Raw genomic sequence first — 17,927 nt, 5'->3', positions numbered from 1 at the left:
AGAGGTCATTGAAAAGGATCCCTGGAGGATTTAAATCTAGGTAAAGTGTTAACATGGAGCCCCTAGAGGAAGAATGATAATGGAAAGTCCTGCCTGCCCTTAGTCAATTTGCAAATTACCTTCTCCTGTCCTTATCCTTTCCACATGTAGGGTTTGACCTCTTTACATGTTTTTTGCTAATGCAACTCCAGAGTTTGAACTAGAAAACTTAAAGTTTCAAATATTTGGTAAAAAAAAAAACTCCAAAACAAAAAACAATACTTCAATAAAAGAAGCAGGAAACAAACCTTTTCCTTTAAAGTGTAGAAAGCAGCCACTGTCCTGGGGCAGGTAGTAGTCCTGGAAATTGTTACAATTAAGGACATCCAATTTCAATGGTTGCTGCCATTCCTGTGAAAGTAACTTCAACCTCTAAATCTCAGTAATTCTGAGGAGCTGGCTCTTCTTTTTACCCAAATTCATTATACTGAAATTAACCTGTTCTCTGAGTAAGAGGAATTTGGGAGGAGGGCTGGCTCTTCTCCTTCCTTCCACATACAATAGCTGATGACTCTGTGAGATTTCTTAGTTCAAGAAAGACTATGAGAGTCTGTACACCATTTAAATTGCTGTAGGAAGTAATAGAACCAAACCAAACTCCTGGGCTATAAAAGAAGGCTTTAATATAATAATATTCAAATCTAGCTTTTACTATTTAAGATAAATATTGCCACTCCAAGTAGGTAAATAGATGGGAGGAAGAAGTGTCAAGGAGATGGGGTTCATCACAGCAAGTGTCCAAGCTGCTGAGGAAAGGTTGCACTATCACTGGACATTCACTCAGTCCTGAGCTTGATTGTGGCCAATTCTTCTTGTTCTTGAGTTTCACTGGTCAGCTAGGATTGGGGCTCCAGCTGGCAGGACAGGATGTAGCTAAAGAGAGAATGACACCTGTGAGTCAACCAGGAGCTACAATTCAGGTGTCTCTCCCAGTGTTTTCCCAGTAGCTGGAGTCTGGTGTTCCAGTGATCACAAGGAAACAAGGCTTGAGGCTGCCCAGGGAGCCATGGATGCAGGATCCCTAGAGTGGCCACCAGAAAGAGTCCACGCCTTTGCCCAGCTCCTGATGGGCCTCACCTCTCATCCTCACTGAGTCGCTCCACAGCCTGGAAGCAGGCTCTAAACTCCTCCTTCGGTTCTAGAGTGTAGTTATCTGCAGCCACCTGGAGGAGCATGATCTCTTTCATTACTTTGTATTCCTAGGCCAAGAGAAGAACAGGATGCACACAGAGCCTGGGTGGGTTGAGCAGTGGGATAGGCGACCAGTCCTAGGTCTTTGCACATGTGGTAATCTTCCTTCCCTGAAAATTCATCCAGTCTCAACCTGTTCTCAGAGGTGAGTATAAATAGCCCCTCCTCCTGCAGGAAGTTATCCCTGATGCCACTCCCCTGACTTCACTTACCAGATGGATGGGTCTTACACTTTTTCATTATCAAACTATTCCAGTAAATGTGTGATGGAGGGGATGCAGCCAAGAAATATTCTTCCCAGGGGCATCTCTGGTATCCCCTCCCCTACACTTCCCTAATAGGAAGTGCCACAAATGCTCACCTTAGTTTTTTTCTTATGGTTGATCTCATCTCCCTAGAAAGCAAATAGCCAAAGTCCATCAGAAAGAGCCCCTTGTTATTGCTTGTTCCTTATACCCATCCTTTCTCATGTTGTTCTCATGCCAGGACACATTAGAAGACTGTCCATACACAGATAACAGGACTGGGATATAAGCCAGGCTCTGGGGTCCAGAGAAAGGAGGACATGGGGTAGACAGTCAAGCACCTTATAGCACAACCCTCTCTGATGACAGAAGGGGAGGCTGAAACCTCTGGGGGGAGGGGGCTGTTAGACTCTGTAAGTGCTTGCCCATGTGGAGGTGCCTGACTTTGCTCTCCCCCCATAAGCAGCCAGAGAGGGAGAGGCTGAGGTCAACTCAGACAAACTTCATGCAGCTTTGCATTCAGACAGTCTTGGGCACCAGGACCAGTGTCATAAGTGCAAACTCCCTTCACTCACCACTGAGATGAGAAACTCTAGCTCACAGGGGTAGCTGTGAAGCTCTCATGAGGGGAGGTTTGCCAAGTACTGAGGTCTCAGGACTCATTACAGGTGTTCTCCACTCCCAAACCTCAGGATTCTGGGCCCTCCTACACAATCTAGAGGTTCACTCACCTCCAGATAGTCCTTCATTGCAGTGTCCAGCATCACCATGTCAGTGAGGAAAGTGCCAAGGAAGGGGACAACACCCTGTGTCATTGGGGTAGGGGTGGGATGAGTCCCTGCTCTCAGGTGCACACAGGGACCCTCCCTTGAAAATGCTTCAGCCTCCTGGTCCACCCCAGGTTCTCACATGGAGCAGCCTAGGATCCCTAGCAGCCGCCTCTCAATTCCCCCTTACCCTCACCCTCCAAGGACATCAGACTTCTCCTAATCACCACCAGGGCCTGCTTTTAGAAAATCAAATTGTATGTAGTCCTAGGCCCCTCCCCACCCACAAATCCATTCTGCATCCAGCTGGATAGACCCTCCTCCTAGTCACTTTAAAATAAGAGTTTTGGAAGCTGTGGCAACAAGAGGAGGAGCTGGAGTAGAAAGGTCCACCTGTCTTGATATGGAGGCCTCCAGCTGTCAGAGAGGAGCCCTTCTCCTCTCACTCTGGAGGCTCTATTCCCCAGGAACACTCACCTTCTTCTGCAGCCTTTTCTGGGCTCTCTGGAGGCTCATCATAAGGGTGGCCCATTTAGATGGCCGCTCCTGCAGGGTCAAGGACAAGTTCATTGAGACCATAATATCCTCAGTCCACTCCCTCCCCCCCCCCCCCCCACCATCTTTGACTTGAGACCCTGGACATCTGACCCAAGTCAGCTGGTACCAATGCTACATTATCCTTAAGCATGCTGTGAGTGATTCTAGCACAATCTCAGCTCCAACATTCACTCCATGTGTGACCTTGAACTTGCAGCCTGGCCTTCCTGAGCTTGTTTTCTCATTGAGAAAAGTAAGAACACCACCTACATCACATGGTCTTCTGAGGACTCAGTGTCCTATTACTATCATTATTGGTTCCCTCCATCCATCCCAACCCCACTACTGAGCAGAGGGCTGTCCTCTAGGCTCTCAAGCTGTATACAGGTCCCCATCTGGACTAGCTGTTAATATGGAGAGACAGGGTGTCTATAGCATCTGGTTGAACAGCACCTTCTTGCTCCACACCCAATGGAATCTTCACCCCAAACTGTAACCATATTCATACCAAAGGCTTCATGTCATTCCCCTACACAGCAGTCTTTCTTCATCCACTCAGGACCCTGTTCCCTCAGGCCCCACCCTCTCTCTTCCCAAACCTCCTCTTCCCATGATACCTTCAGGAGCAGTTCCCTTCTCTGTGGGTTATCTTCAGTGCACAGCTTTTTAAATTTTTGAAAGCTTTTCCTGAATAGAGGGAAAAAATGGCAGAAAAAATTATAGGAATAATGTATCTTGATTGTAAGTCCCTCTTATTTGAGTACTCCAAAAAGTCAAACTGCCAGTATTAGGGTTTTCTCTGGATTCCTCTGAGAACTAAGGTGTTTGTAGGACATGGAGGGAGCTCTCATGTGGGTCATCCAGTGCCACCATTTCCATATTAATTGAGCAACTCTGTTTCAGTCAGTTGTGGTTTCAATTGGGCAGAGAGTTTTGTTGCTGTAAAGTAAGCACTTGATAATATTTAATTTGGGTCAACTCAGTGCATGATATTTAAGAAAAATTATTTCTATAGCTGGAGTCAGGGTGGACTATTCTCCAGGGTGGGTTACAGACCTGTACACCAGCCCAGGTTCTATTGCCAGGGTTTGCTGCCTCCCAGGAGGGTCCCAGTTACTGAGGGGGAAAAGATGTGCATATGGGAAATCCCTCATCCTCCCTGATCCTTCTATGGAGAGAGGCATACTCACCTGGAAACTCTCTCCCATGTCTTCTTCAGACGGTAAATTGAGGCACTCTGCAGAGCAGAGAGGATGGCATGCAGTGAAGAGTAGTTCCTCATGATATGACAGGCCTGGGGAGGGAAGAGAATGAGTGGTCATGTGGGTAGCAGGAGTCCTATTTGCTCTAAAGTATCAGCCTCCCTCAGTTTAAATTTTCCCTCCAAGATGACAGATATCCAGGTGCCTGCAGAAGGGCACATATAAGACCCAAAGAGTAACACTGCTAGGGAGAGGGAAGATTTTAGCTCATTCTAAGGAAGGAGCCAGGTAGGAACTGAGCGTTCCACCATTGGGACATGCAAGTAAAGGTCAGCATGTCCCTGGAGGGAAGAGCCTAGGGACTGTGCAGACCCTAGGGCTTAGACTAGGGACTCCAACCCTGAGAATTGATAAAGGAAATATCAGTTTCCAAGGCTCAGAAGAGTGACTCATCTTGGCCTCCCATAAAATACCTTGGCCACCTTTATCCAGTGCTCCACCACCATGGCCCTGTCCTGGGCTATCATTCTTGGGTTTCCAAGGCAGGTGGTGATGACACAGTTGACCACACTGTTAAACTGGGTGACGGTAGCACAGACTGTGGGTGCCAGGTGCTCATTACCAGGCTTATTCCGCTTGGACCAGATGGAGCCCAGGCACTGATGAGGCAGCACCTTCTTGAACAGCTCCTAGAGAATGGGGTGGGGAGGGGAGGGGTGTTCAGCCAGCCATTTCACATTCAGGATTAATGTCCTAGGTAGGAGGTTACCAGGTCAGAGCTTTAGTTCCTGAAGCTGAGAATGTGGCCTGAGCCTGATTGGAATCCCTGGATTTCATTCCATTCTATTTTCACTGAGGGAGTCAAGTACAGGAAGACCTAGGAGTGAATACTGGCAGGGAAGGAAGGAGAGAATTTGGACCCTGGTCATCCTTGCTAACCCCAGCCTCTAGATGACAGTTCAATGTGACTCCTCACAAGGGGGCCTTTTCCACTCCACCTGTTTTTCCCTTTGGTCCTACTCTCCTTTCGATGCACATTCCCCCATGACAGTTACAACCACAGGTTTCTCTGTTTCCCCTTGTAGTTATGTACATGTCAGATGCCTAATAAGTGCACAGGGTGTTAAGCCTCCAAGGAAGATGGGTGGGTGACCCATGGACTTGGCTGCACCCAGTGAGCTGTCTTCCTCCACCTGAAGGACCAGGGCCTACCCATTTTTCTAGCTGTTCTAAGCTCATTTAATCTACAAGGTAACTCTGCATCAATTCTTATCAGTGCCTATCTCTACAGTTTGCAACTGGACAGTGAAAGCTTGATTTAAGGACCTTGGTACCATGGTTGATAAGTGGTCGAGCTGAAATTTGGACCCGGACTATAGTAGTCCACCTCAGGGAAAGGCAGGTCTGGGTTAGCTGACGGCAAAAATGTAGAAAGTGCCCTGCCCTGTCCTGCCCTGAGAGCCCAGCTTCTTACCGCATCTATGTACGTTAGCTGCTCTGCCACCAGCTTGGGAGGGAAGTCCATGAGGCTGGGCTTCTCCTCATTCAGCTGGTTCTTTGGGGTTACATGCCAGTGGCAGGAAGGCTCTGGCACTGGAGTTGGCTCTGTCTCTATTTTTAGAGCTGGAGTTAAAATTCTAAGTAAAGCTGATGATTGAGCTGATTGTAGCTGTGGACCTGGCACATATGCTGAAGAAGATGTTAACACTTGTTCCAGTTCTGGAACAGCTGATGGAGGTGATGCCGGCTCTGACACTTGAGATGATGGTTGAAACATAACTGGTGCTGTCTCTAGTTCCATAGTAGACCCCTTTTCTGGCTCTGCAACTGGAAGGAGCCCTGGGGCTGGCACTGGATCAGGATAAAGAGAAAGGTTCATCCACATAACTGACTTTCCAGGTGCCTTCCCAAAAACAGGACAGGTACCATTGCTTTCAAAACAATATTCAGCCCATGAACCCCACCCCAGTTAGTCTTCCCAGATTTTAATCCCCTTTACCATCTGACTCTGCCTCAGTGGGCTCCAGAGTTTCCTGATGCACCAGGATAAGGGCGGTGTGGTTCTTCAGGTCCCAGTCATGCAGCTTCATATCCACATAGGCTGTCTTTACTTTGAAACTGGTAAAATTCAGAGACTGCCAGGTATCCTGCAATTTCTGGTCAGGCCATGTACTCAAGATGGGAGAGAAGGTGCTGGGAAGAGTCATGTGTGGAGAAGCATCAGAGGCCTGGCCTTTTATTCCACACTGTGCTCCCACAGCATCATTATTTCTCTATGGATCCCAGAGGATGGCCCAGCCCACTTCCAACCCCGCCTTTGCAGTGGAAGGCCTAGTCATCCAGAAAACCTGTGTGAGTCTGGTTTTTTCACTGATACTCTTCTCACCACGGCCTTGGGCATAGTCAACGCCATCCTCAGTACAGACCAGTAATAGGGCTTACGTTTGAGGCCGATTTATGAGCAGTCTTCTCACTACACCTTCTGTTCTTGGCCCTAGTTGCTGTGGTTAGCAGAGGTAGATATGGAGAGAAGCAGGCAGAGCCAGATGGAACAGTGGAAGGGATGGGTCTCTTAGGCACCAACTGAACCCAGACTGTGCTCTGCTTCCCAGAAGTTTTAGGGCCCCATCCACAGCTCTCTTTGACTCATTTGCTTCTTCACAGGAAGCCCCCAAACATAAGCCCTCCTATGGAAATCAAGAGATCTGTGAGTTCCATGGTTCTGAAAGTCCTCCTCCAGCCACAACCCCTATAGTCTCTTATGCTGCTCTGTGGATGCAGGAGGCCCTCCTTCTGAACCTGAAGACCCACTCATGTTTACTTGGTCTTGTAGTCTGTCATAATGGTCAAATAAGGGACAATCCTTTCATACCCAGAGGACGCCATGAAAATGTCACATATAATGAACCAAGGACATGAGTGGTTATGATGTGTACAGTGATTGCCTACCCTCTGACTAGAATTGACACCAAGGCATTGTGTCTACTTTATTCACTGAATTATCTTAGTGACTAGAAAAGTGCCTGCATTACTAGGTGATTAACATATATTGTTGATTGAATTAACCCAACCAGTACTTTTCAGATAACTGGGTGGGCCATGGGTGCTTCTGCCTGTCCCCCAGCAAGCCCTAGTCTGGCCATATAAAGGAAAAATACCAAGCCCAGCTAGATAGAATCTCAGAAGTCCTTTGCAAACAGGACAACTTCTGGTTTCCATGTGCTTTTCTAAATTCAGAAGTGCCACAGGCCTGTGAGGGTTGAGGTTGAGAGCTTCTTCACTGGAGAGAGAGAGAACTATTAAACCTAAAGATACTCAGCATGTCCAGCAGCCCTTTCTACAGAGCCAGGCACCAGATAAGCCCATGCCATGTTTTCTCCCATAATTTCCTACAGTTAACACTGTGAGGTTCATCCTCTTACCACCCCACTTCCAGAAGAGGAAAGTGAAGCTCATAGAGGTGCAGTAACATTCCCAAGATACACAAGTAGTAAATGGGAGGCTCACCCCTGTGCTGTGTATGAGGCAGGCACTCACTTTTTGAACTGCTGTCCCAGGACTAATTGGGCCATGGGGAACACCTGGTATATGCAGAAAATGGTTGTGATGTTTGAGGTGTTTCTATCCTGGAAAGGTGATTGTAGCAGGGACTGTAAACAATTTTCCATTGTGCCTTCCTTGAGCTTCAGCATTGTACAGGCCTCATCCAGGGACAGGGTTGATTCCTTTTAACACCAGGTAGACAAGGAGGGGCATGTAGTCAGCTTCAATGCCATGAACTACCAGGAAGATCAGGGTCTGGTTCTCAGACCAGAGACCCCCATCCCTTTGGGAACTTGTGAAAGAGAAGGGACTTGAGTGCCCACACAGAATAAGGTTCTAGGCTTAAAATTGCAATTGGTTTTAGGGGGGAAATGATAAACCATTGGTAACTTCCAGGCATTCTCTTAGCTGAGCAACAATAGCACTTCTTTTAATAGCCTATATTAAGAGCATTATGCCAGTGAGTCATCAGCAAACACCCCTACTGTAGATATGAGAAAACAGAGGGTTAGAATTTCAAATGCTGCTCAAGATCATATAGGTTAGTCCTGAGAATTGTCAAAAGCATGGGCTGCATTTCCTCTAAGCTAATGAGGCTTGGTCTGTTCCTGATAGGGAGAAAGTTCCTGGGGGAAACCACCTTCTTCAGCAGGCCCCAGGGAGCCAGTCAATTGTAGTCTGGGTTCCGGGCTTACCCTGATCATCTCTGGGTCCCGAGAAAGGACATGAATCTGGACCTGTTCTGACCCTATACCAGCACTTGATGTTGTTGCTGGACTGATGCACCTGCTGCTTGTCAAGGGAGATGGAGTTTAATCCTTAGAGCAGCTCATCAAAGATTTCCTGGGTGAAACTCTTAAAAGACAGAGGCAGGTATCTCAGCCAGGAGGCATCAAAGTCCTTCCACCCAATTTGTGCTTCCATGTTATGGCAGATATAGCAACCTAAAACATTCTTTTAGGACACTTAAGATTTTCCCTGCATCACTGTTGAAATTAAAACAGAATTGAATCCTGTCAAGTTCCAACAGACTTGAAAGGCTGAAACAGTGGCACACAACCTCCTTTATGGAATATTATGAAGACATATAAGAACACAGCTCATGACTTGGTGGGCCTACAATAATTTAATGTGTTCTGAGAGACAGGACATTACAGACACATATAGAATGGCTTCATCCCACCCTTAATTTTGTGTTAAATCACCCTGTTTTGTGTGATGATATGTAAGGGCTTGGAGAAGTTCTGCAAGGACAGTGGAGCTGAGTGCTACCCAGGATATCTGGGGCAAGTAGGTAAAATAATAAAACATCAGTAAAATGCAAAGATACTCATGGCCTCCTGAAAAGTAAAAAAAAAATAATAATAAATAAATAAAAATGATTAATTAAAAACATTAAATATGTTCTCTATCAAAATATAAAAAATAAAATACATACACAATACATGCATTCTCTACCATTCCAACATATGTAAAGAGTGTCCTCCTACCTTACCACATAGCTGGTGGCAGAGGTTTGGATATTCAGATTATTTTGTGGTTGGGCCTGTGGGACGCTCATGTGGAAATATGATGTCACATGGGGCCTCAGGTTTGGCCCCATATTTATGTGCAGGCCCTGGGTGTGAAAAACCCTCTTCCCATTCTTACCTCAGAGCAGCACTGATTCTTGGTATCCTTCTGCACCTGACACTTATCTAGGGCGCTGCAGTAGTTGAAACCATGGACCAGCTCCTCAAAGATATCCTGGGTGAAGCTCTGCAAGTACAGTGCCCCGTGGTCGGGCCAAGAGACCTTAGGGTCCTCCCTGGACATTGCCACAAGGGGACATCCCCATTAGAAATTGTGTTCTCGGGGCGCCTGGGTGGCGCAGTCGGTTGAGCGTCTGACTTCAGCCAGGTCACGATCTCGCGGTCCGTGAGTTCGAGCCCCGCGTCGGGCTCTGGGCTGATGGCTCGGAGCCTGGAGCCTGTTTCCGATTCTGTGTCTCCCTCTCTCTCTGCCCCTCCCCCGTTCATGCTCTGTCTCTCTCTGTCCGAAAAATAAATGTTGAAAAAAAAAATTAAAAAAAAAAAAAAAAAAAAGAAATTGTGTTCTCTACAGTACAGGCTAAGAGGGGAAGCTGTAAAGACACCCAGCAAGGAGGAAACCAGAAGAAACTCTAGGGCTCGTAATTAACATATAGGTAGTTGAACTTGGTCCCCAGAAATCATCTTCTCCTGCCTGCCAAGACCTGGGGTATGAACATGAGTGATGTGCTAGGCTTTCAACACCTGACATCTTGCTTCTGCTCATGAAGGGCATAGCCCTCGTCCTCTGTCCCCTCCACCCTCCCTCTCTCTCTCTTTCTCTCTCTCTCTCTCTCTCTCTCTCACACACATACACACACAATGAGGGGCAAGAGGTGTGGGCCTGCTCTGGGCAGGATCAGAGTTGTGGCATGCTCTGTCCAGTGGGCTGCCCTGAGCTGCCTTGTGTTACCTGTGAGCGCCTCCTGCCAAATGACCAACAGCTTCGGAGATGAGGGCTGAGCTGATGTCTACAGTGACATAAAGGTTTCTCACTCTGGGCTTTCTTAAGCCCACATATCCTGAAAATGGGGATACAGCAACAGAACGTTTTGTTCTCTAGAATGACTCTGGGCAAGTGAGCTGGAAAGCAGGCCATCTTTAGAATGTGGGCACCTGGTTACCAGAGTTCTAAGTTCTGTTGAAGCCTATCACCAAGGAAGTGAAGTCACTTTTTCAAGATTCCAGTACCTGGGGCCCTCCTTTAAATGAGACCTATCTAGAACCCCTTATTGGTAGTTGACTGCTTATCTTTCTCCTCCAATGTCATCTCCTTAACTGTAAACAATGAGTCAAAAATGCCATAGCCACAACTCCCTGGAAATGCAAGTAGGGTCCTAATTTTGAGGATACAGAACTGAATTCAGCTTTTTTTCTTTGTTTGTTTTACCAGTTATATGTCCTAACTCAATGTGTCTCTCAAGTATTCCATAGTTTCCTAACGTGCACGTTGGGATCAGGCTAGAATATACTTCCTAGGAGCCTCATAGGGTGTAAATGGATAAGATTTATAATATGTGTGGGCTGTTATCCAGTGTATCTGAGGCCCAAAATTAAGTATGGAAGAATTAAAAAAAGGGGTGGGATGTGGCATGGAGTACTATTCAAAAGAGACATCAGTGTAGTAATGGAACAGTCACTCTTCCTCTTGGCCTTATTTTAATACGGGTTCCATGATGGGGTGGAATGGTAGTAAAACCAATTGTTTCCTGTTGTATTTAGAATGAGACTCAGTTGTCTCATTTCAATCTATGAGGGGGCAGCCTTCACAATGGCTCCCCATGCTGACTTGTGGTATATTGTTTTGTAACTGCTAAGTGGCTAGCGACTGGTTTCTGACCAATAGGATGCAGCCAATGTGATGGAAAGTCATGTCTAAGTTTCAATTTCAAATAGTCTTTCACTTCCTAGTTACTTCCTCTCATGTACCATTTCTCTCCTCTTTCCCTTTACCTTTTTCTTTATCCCTGAACCAAAAATCAAGTAGTGTTTTGAGCTGCCATTATATAGAGGCCCACATGGCAGAGAACGGAGGCAGTGTCCAGGCTGAAAGACACATAGGAACCCAGGCTCTGAGCCCAAATGGCATCCTGAATCATATGAGTCAACTTGGGAGAAAATCTTCTTCCAATCTAGCCTCAGTTGAGGCCACAGCTGCAGCTTCTGACATACCCTGAGGCTGGGGAACCAAGTTAATATGTGCCTGGTTTCCTCATCCACAAAAAAAAATGTGAGGTATTAAATATATGTGTTTTACAGTGCAAGGTATTGGGACAATGCAGTAACAGAAGAGCAACAGAAAACTTTCTACCAGGCCTCAGCACTTCTCCCTGCCCCTCCTCCCTCCCCTTTGCTCTCCTCCTAGTTTCCCTCCAGCCACACTGGCTGCCTTTTTCACCTCCTCTGGACAAACTGGCTTCTGTTAGTGAGTGTCTGAAGCAGTGGTAGCTTCTTCCTGACACACTGCACAATGACTTGTTCAAGTCTAGTTCCCTTTTGTCATTCTGTTCTTAGCAATGTCATCCCCAGTGAGGCCTTTCATACCTTCCTACCCAATGACTCTCCAGCCTTCATTCATAGCACACATCATTTGCTCTTTTCTTTCACATGCCTTTGCTTTTGTGCTATTGCCTATCTCTAGACTGTGAGTTCCTGGAAGGCAGGTAGCTCTTGGTATTTTCAGCTCCACACATGGGCCCAACAAGGTACTGGCATCAGGTTAAAAGCTTAGTGCATAGTTAATAAATAAATGACAAGGTCTTAGAGCCCATCTCCCCTTTTGAAGAGAGAAATGCTGCTAACAGTTTCAAGTTGTTTCTGGGCAGGAGGACAACCACAATGGCCTGTACATGACTTTTCATGCTCCAGTTCCTCCAGCAGAACACCCTAGGTATCATGGAAGAAGATTCTTGAATTCTGTTCTCCAGCTCTAGCATTATAGCCCCAAGCAGGCATACCACCGAAAAAAGGGATACCTTTATTTGGGTATCCTCAAGGCAGTGGCTTTCCAGAGTCACGTGGGCAAAAGAACAGGACCTTCAGCTTCCAAAGCAAAGGATTTCAGATGCCTCCTTTTACTCTTTTTTCTGTCCACTCCCATGGTGTCCTCTTTACTAATACATCACCCTCACCTCAGCCAGAAGAGTGATTCTGCACCCACCATTGTATATCCAATTAGGACCCTGAAGGTTCAGTGCAGACTGGTCTTGTCCATGGGCCCCAGATGCAGTGTACAGTGCTCTGGCATTTTCCCAGAGAGTATAAACAAAGACAAACAGGTGCATAAGAAGGTGCCTGATGTAGCTAACCATCAGAAAGATGCAAACCAAGGTCACATTGATATATCGCATCACATCAATTGGAATAGCTATCATAAAAAAGACAAGAGATAAATGCTAGTGAAGATGCGGAGAAAAGGGGACTTTTGTCCACTATTGGGGGGATAGAAAGTTGGTACACTCACTATGGAAAATAGTATGGAGATTTCTCAAAAAATTAAAAATAGAACATAATCTAGCAATTCCACTTCTGGGAACATATCCATAGCAAACAAAACAATATGTCCAAGAAATCTCTGCATCTCCATGTTCAGAAGGCATTATTTTCAACAGTCAAGACACAGAAAAGTTTTTGAAGTTTGAAGCCAAATGACTTTGAGTCTAGGAGGAAAAGAGACTAAGCTGCTACCAGGGAGACACTGGGACAACCTGAGGGGCCATAGGTGGGTGGTTATGAACTGGGAGAGATACAATGGGCCACGTTGGCACAGAGGGAAGGGATCCCCTTCTGTGGAGAGACAAAGGGAAGAGAAAGAGAGTCTGGGGAAGCTTAAGGCTGTATGTGGACAAGAGATAAACCTCCGATTGGGACAGAGAGGGATCCCATCTCTAACTGTGGGACTTTCTCCAGACTGGAGCTGGCTGCCCTGTTCACACACCTGGGGAGGAGGGGAGCCAACCCCAGGCTTGATGGCTAGGTCAGGGCGCTGTCTGCAGTAGGAGAAAGCGGTCCCCTTCCTGAAGGGCTGCAGGATAAGACAAAACCAGCTGGGACCACATATTGGGTGGCATGGAGAGACACTTCCCCAGTATCAGGGTGCACAGAGAGGGGGGTTTGAATCCTAGCCAAGCACTGGGGCACGGGAGTTGGAGGAGTGAGGCAGACTGCGTCCTCTGCACCTGTAGCACAGTGAGAACAGCTTGAACAGAGTGATTTGGGACACCAGGTCTGTGGAGAAGAGACTGCGGGGTGGTCGTCATTTTTCTTCCCACCACCAGCAACGTGGGGCCTCAGGGATCAGTTCACAGAGTCCACAGTGGAAGTGAGACCCATCTACACCAAACCACACTCCTCTGTGCCAGGTAACTGTATCTACTGGGGTGGGATAGACACTGAGGAACCAGACAGCCCCCTTCTCCAGACCAGCACTGCTGCATTGCCTGGATTAATTCTCAGACAATTCTTGTTATTTATATTCTTCCTTCCTTTTCTCTTTCAAATCTCTTCCCTCCTCTAGTCTGGTTACTCTGTTTGTTGGTTTGTTTAAGCAGACATTTTTAATCCATTCTCTTGATATATGTTCTACACCTACTTCTTTACTTTCCTTTCTCTGTCTGGAATAATCAAGCCCTTTAGTTTCTCTGTCTGGGTAACTTTATCTTTGTTTCTGTTTCCATACCTCCTTCTTTATTCTCAATAAGATACTAGCAAATCAAATTCAATAGCACATAAAAAGAATTATTCACCATGATCAAGTGGGATTCATTCCTGGGATGCAGAGCTGGTTCAGTATTCACAAATCAATCAATGTGATACATCACATTATTACAAGAAAAGATAAGAACCATATGATCCTGTCAATAGATGCAGAAAAAGCATTTGACAAAATACAGCATCCTTTCTTGATTAAAACCCTCAAGAAAGTCGGGATAGGAGGAACATACTTCGACATCATAAAAGCCATTTATAAAAAGCCCACGGCTAATATCATCTTCAATGGGGAAATACTGAGAGTATTCCCCCCGAGACCAGGAACACGCCAGGGGTATTCACTCTCACCACTGTTGTTTAACATAGTGTTGGAAGTCCTAGCATCAGCATTCAGACAACAAAAGGAAATCAAAGGCATCAAAATTGGCAAAGATGAAGTCAAACTTTCACTTTTTGCAGATGACATGATATTATACATGGAAAACCTGATAGGCTCCACCAAAACTCTGCAAAATTGATATACGAATTCAGCAAAGTCGCAGGATACAAAATTAATGTACAGAAATCAGTTTCATTCTTATACGCTAATAATGAAGCAACAGAAAGACAAATAAAGAAACTGATCCCATTCACAACTGCACCAGGAAGGATAAAATACCTAGGAATAAACCTAACCAAAGATGTAAAAGATGTTTTCAGATGTATGCTGAAAACTATAGAAAGCTTATGAAGGAAAGTGAAGAAGACACAAACAGAAAAACATCCCGTGCTCATGAACTGGAAGAATAAATATTGTTAAAATGCCAATACTACCCAAAGCGATCTACACATTCAATGCAATCCCAATCAAAATTGCACCAGCATTCTTCTTGAAGCTAGAACAAACAATCCTAAAATTTGTATGGAACCACCAAAGACTCCAAATAGCCAAAGTAATATTGAAGAAGAAAACTAAATGGGAGGCAAAGATTGTGATGGGAGGCATCACAATCCCAGACTTTAGCCTGTAGTAATACAAAGCTGTAATCATCAAGACAGCATGGTATTGGCACAAAAACAGACACACAGACCAATGGAAGAGACTCCAGAATTGGACCCACAAAAGTATGGCCAACTAATCTTTGACAAAGCAGGAAAGAATATCCAATGGAAAAAAGACAGTCTCTTTAACAAATGGTGCTGGGAGAACTGGACAGCAACATGCAGAAGGATGAAACTAGACCATTTTCTTACACCATTCACAAAAATAAACTCAAAATAGATAAAGGACCTGAATGTGAGACAGGAAACCATCAAAACCCTAGAGGAGAAAGCAGGAAAAAAACCTCTCTGACCTCAGCCGCAGCAATTTCTTACTAGGCACATCTCCAGAAGCAAGGGAACTAAAAGCAAAAATGAACTATTGGGACTTCATGAAGATAAAAACTTCTGCATTGCAAAGGAAACAATCAACAAAACTAAAGGGCAACTGATGGAGTGGGAGAAGATATTTGCAAATGACATATCGGATAAAGGGCTAGTGTCCAAAATCTATAAAGAACTCACCGGGGCGTCTGGGTGGCTCAGTCAGTTATACAACTGACTTCGGCTCAGGTCATGATCTCACGGTTCGTGGGTTCAAGCCCCTCATCGGGCTCTGTGCTGACAGCTCGGAGCCTGGAGCCTGCTTCAGATTCTGTGTCTCCCTCTCTCTCGGCCCCTCCCCCACTTGTGCTCTGTCTCTCTCTCTCTCTCTCTCTCTCTCTCTCAAAAATAAATAAAATGTAAAAAAAAAAAAAAAAAAAAAAAAGAACTCACCAAACTCCACACCTGAAAAACAGGTGCTTTCCAAAGAAAGCATCCCAATGTCCAATAGACACATGAAATGATGCTCGACATCACTCCTCATCAGGGAAATACAAATAAAAACCACACTGAGATACCACTTCATGCTGGTCAGAGTGGCTAAAATGACCAAATCAGGAGACTATAGATGCTGGTGAGGATGTAGAGAAACGGGAACCCTCTTGCACTGTTGATTGGAATGCCAACTGGTGCAGCTGCCCTGGAAAACAGCGTGGAGGTTCCTCAAAAAATTAAAAATAGACTTACCCTATGACCCAGCAATAGCACTGCTAGGAATTTACCCAAGGGATACAGGAGTGCTGGTGCATAGGGGCACATGTACCTCAATGTTTATAGCAGAACTTTCAACAATAACTAAATTATGGGAAGAGCCTAAATGCCCATCAACTGATGAATGGATAAAGAAGATGTGGTTTTTGTATACAGTGGAATACTACTTGACAATGAAAAAGAATGAAATCTGGCCACTTGCAACAACATAGATGGAACTGGAGGGTATTATACTAAGTGAAATAAGTCAGTCAAAGACAGATACCATATAATTTCACTCATATGTGGATATTGAGAAACTTATCAGAAGACCATGGGGGAGGGGAAAGGGGAAAACGTTACAGAGAGGGAGGGAGGAAAACCATAAGAAACTCTTAAATACTGAGAACAAACTGAGGGTTGATGGTGGGTGGGGGGTAGGGGAAAGTGGGTGATGGCATTGAAGAGAGCACTTCTTGGGATGAGCACTGGGTGTTGTATGGAAACCAATTTGACAATAAATTATATTAAAAAATAAAGAAACAAAACAAGCAAAGCAGAAAGAAACCCACAAAACACAGATTTTTAAATACAAAAAACAACAGAGGGGAGGTTGGTCGGAGGATGGGTTAAGTTGATAAAGGGATCAAGAGGTCCAGGTTTCCAGTTACAAAGTAAATAAATCACAGACATGAAAAGTATAGCACAGGCAAGATAGTCAATAAGATAGTTGTAACGTTGTTTGGTGACAGATGGTGACTGCACTTATCGTGGTGATCACCAAGTATATAATTATACAGACTTGTTGAACCTGAAACTAATATAACACTGTATGCTCATTATACCACAATGTATAGTGAATATCACACTAAAACAATCTTAGTTTACTCACTGTTATTTTTAATTGATTGAATCTTTTACCGCCCTGTTAATATAGGTTACGCAAATGGATTGATTTTTTTAATGTTTTTTTTAAATTTATTTTTGAGTGAGAGAACATGAGTGGGATAAGGGCAGAGAGAGTTGGAGGGGGGGTACAGAGGTTCTAAAGTGGGTTCCTCACTGACAGCAACAAGCCCAATGCAGGGCTCTAACTCATGCACCATGAGATCATGACCTGAGCTAAAGTTGTATGCTCAACTGACTGAGCCATCCAGGCACCACTGGATTGATTTTTTAATACACATGATCATGTACTGACTACAGATCTACAGATTCTCCTATTTTAAGTTTTGTTTAGGTGTTGTTACTTCTACCAAGTCAACCTCTCTGACTTTTATAATTCCTATCAAAACACATCCAGATACATTTTTAATTCCATCAATGTTTAGTTAATTATAACATTTGACTATTTACCATTTGATTATTCTGTTTTGTGAAGATTATCATAACTAATAATATGCACCAGGTAGGTTCTAAGTATATATTATTGGAAAATAAAAAGTGTCAAAACATTGTATTATTTTGAATTATAGAAACCTAATTTGATTCAGCTCTTTAGGAACACGGTGTCTACCTAACAGGCGCTATAACCTTAGAATCATCCCACTCCTTGTATGAAATAGAAAGGATTTGCTTAGAACTACTTACAAGTAACAGTCAGATGGAAGCCATCTAGTGCCTCTGGTCATTCAGGTGGGAACAGAAAGCAGGGATTCCACTCAAATTTCTGCTTTCAAAGCAAGACTTTTGTTATTTCTGTGGCTGGATAAAGAAATAGAAAAGAGAGGCTATGGAAAGTGAACAAAAGCCCAGTTTGTGTGACAATAACATCCTCTTCTCCTCTTCAACTTCTGGTAGTTTCCACCTTTCCATTATCTCTTAATCTATACAGAGAAATATTTCTTTTCAGGCAGCCATTCAGAAAAATTACAAGACAATGTTCCCAATGTCTACTGAAGCCAGGAGTGACCAGATGAAATTCAGGTCGATTTTTTGTGGTCAGAAGCATGTTGTGGGACTTTGGGGAGGCTGCTCAAACAGAAATGACACAGCTGGGAGGGTCTGCTTTGCTCTCCTTCTCTCCTGCCT

General features: G+C 44.8%; 1 protein-coding gene across 2 annotated transcripts; it reads right to left on the bottom strand.

The window, feature by feature from the left end:
• Positions 1 to 640: 640 nt before the first annotated feature.
• On the bottom strand, positions 641 to 10,112 carry LOC147582594 (ral guanine nucleotide dissociation stimulator-like). Of its 2 annotated transcripts, none has more exons than XM_086701507.1 (12): positions 10,006 to 10,112; positions 7,519 to 7,706; positions 5,981 to 6,174; positions 5,456 to 5,832; positions 4,455 to 4,670; positions 3,970 to 4,073; positions 3,397 to 3,466; positions 2,720 to 2,788; positions 2,207 to 2,281; positions 1,592 to 1,624; positions 1,117 to 1,238; positions 641 to 912 (listed from the first exon to the last, which is right to left on the bottom strand). In XM_086701507.1, exons 2-12 carry the CDS (start codon positions 7,671 to 7,673, stop codon positions 876 to 878), a joined length of 1,452 nt encoding a protein of 483 aa, XP_086557633.1. In that variant the 5' UTR covers positions 7,674 to 7,706; positions 10,006 to 10,112; the 3' UTR covers positions 641 to 875. The 2 variants fall into 2 exon arrangements, with proteins under 2 accessions (XP_086557633.1, XP_086557632.1); XM_086701506.1 differs by lacking the exon at positions 10,006 to 10,112 and adding an exon at positions 9,175 to 9,371.
• Positions 10,113 to 17,927: the final 7,815 nt, after the last annotated feature.

This window comes from Puma concolor, chromosome A3 (assembly GCF_028749965.1).
Source record: "Puma concolor isolate L17-30 chromosome A3, mPumCon1.1.hap2, whole genome shotgun sequence".
NCBI classification, from domain to species: domain Eukaryota; kingdom Metazoa; phylum Chordata; class Mammalia; order Carnivora; family Felidae; genus Puma; species Puma concolor.
This window is presented reverse-complemented; position numbering and strand designations above follow the sequence as displayed.

Coding starts and splice junctions, on each gene's coding strand:
- LOC147582594 (XM_086701506.1), bottom strand. CDS start 9,339: ATGTCCAGGGAGGACCCTAAGGTCTCTTGGCCCGACCACGGGGCACTG. Junction 7,707..9,174: donor AGAATCAGTGCTGCTCTGAG/GTAAGAATGGGA, acceptor TGGTGTTAAAAG/GAATCAACCCTGTCCCTGGA. Junction 5,833..5,980: donor CACTGAGGCAGAGTCAGATG/GTAAAGGGGATT, acceptor ATCCTGATCCAG/TGCCAGCCCCAGGGCTCCTT.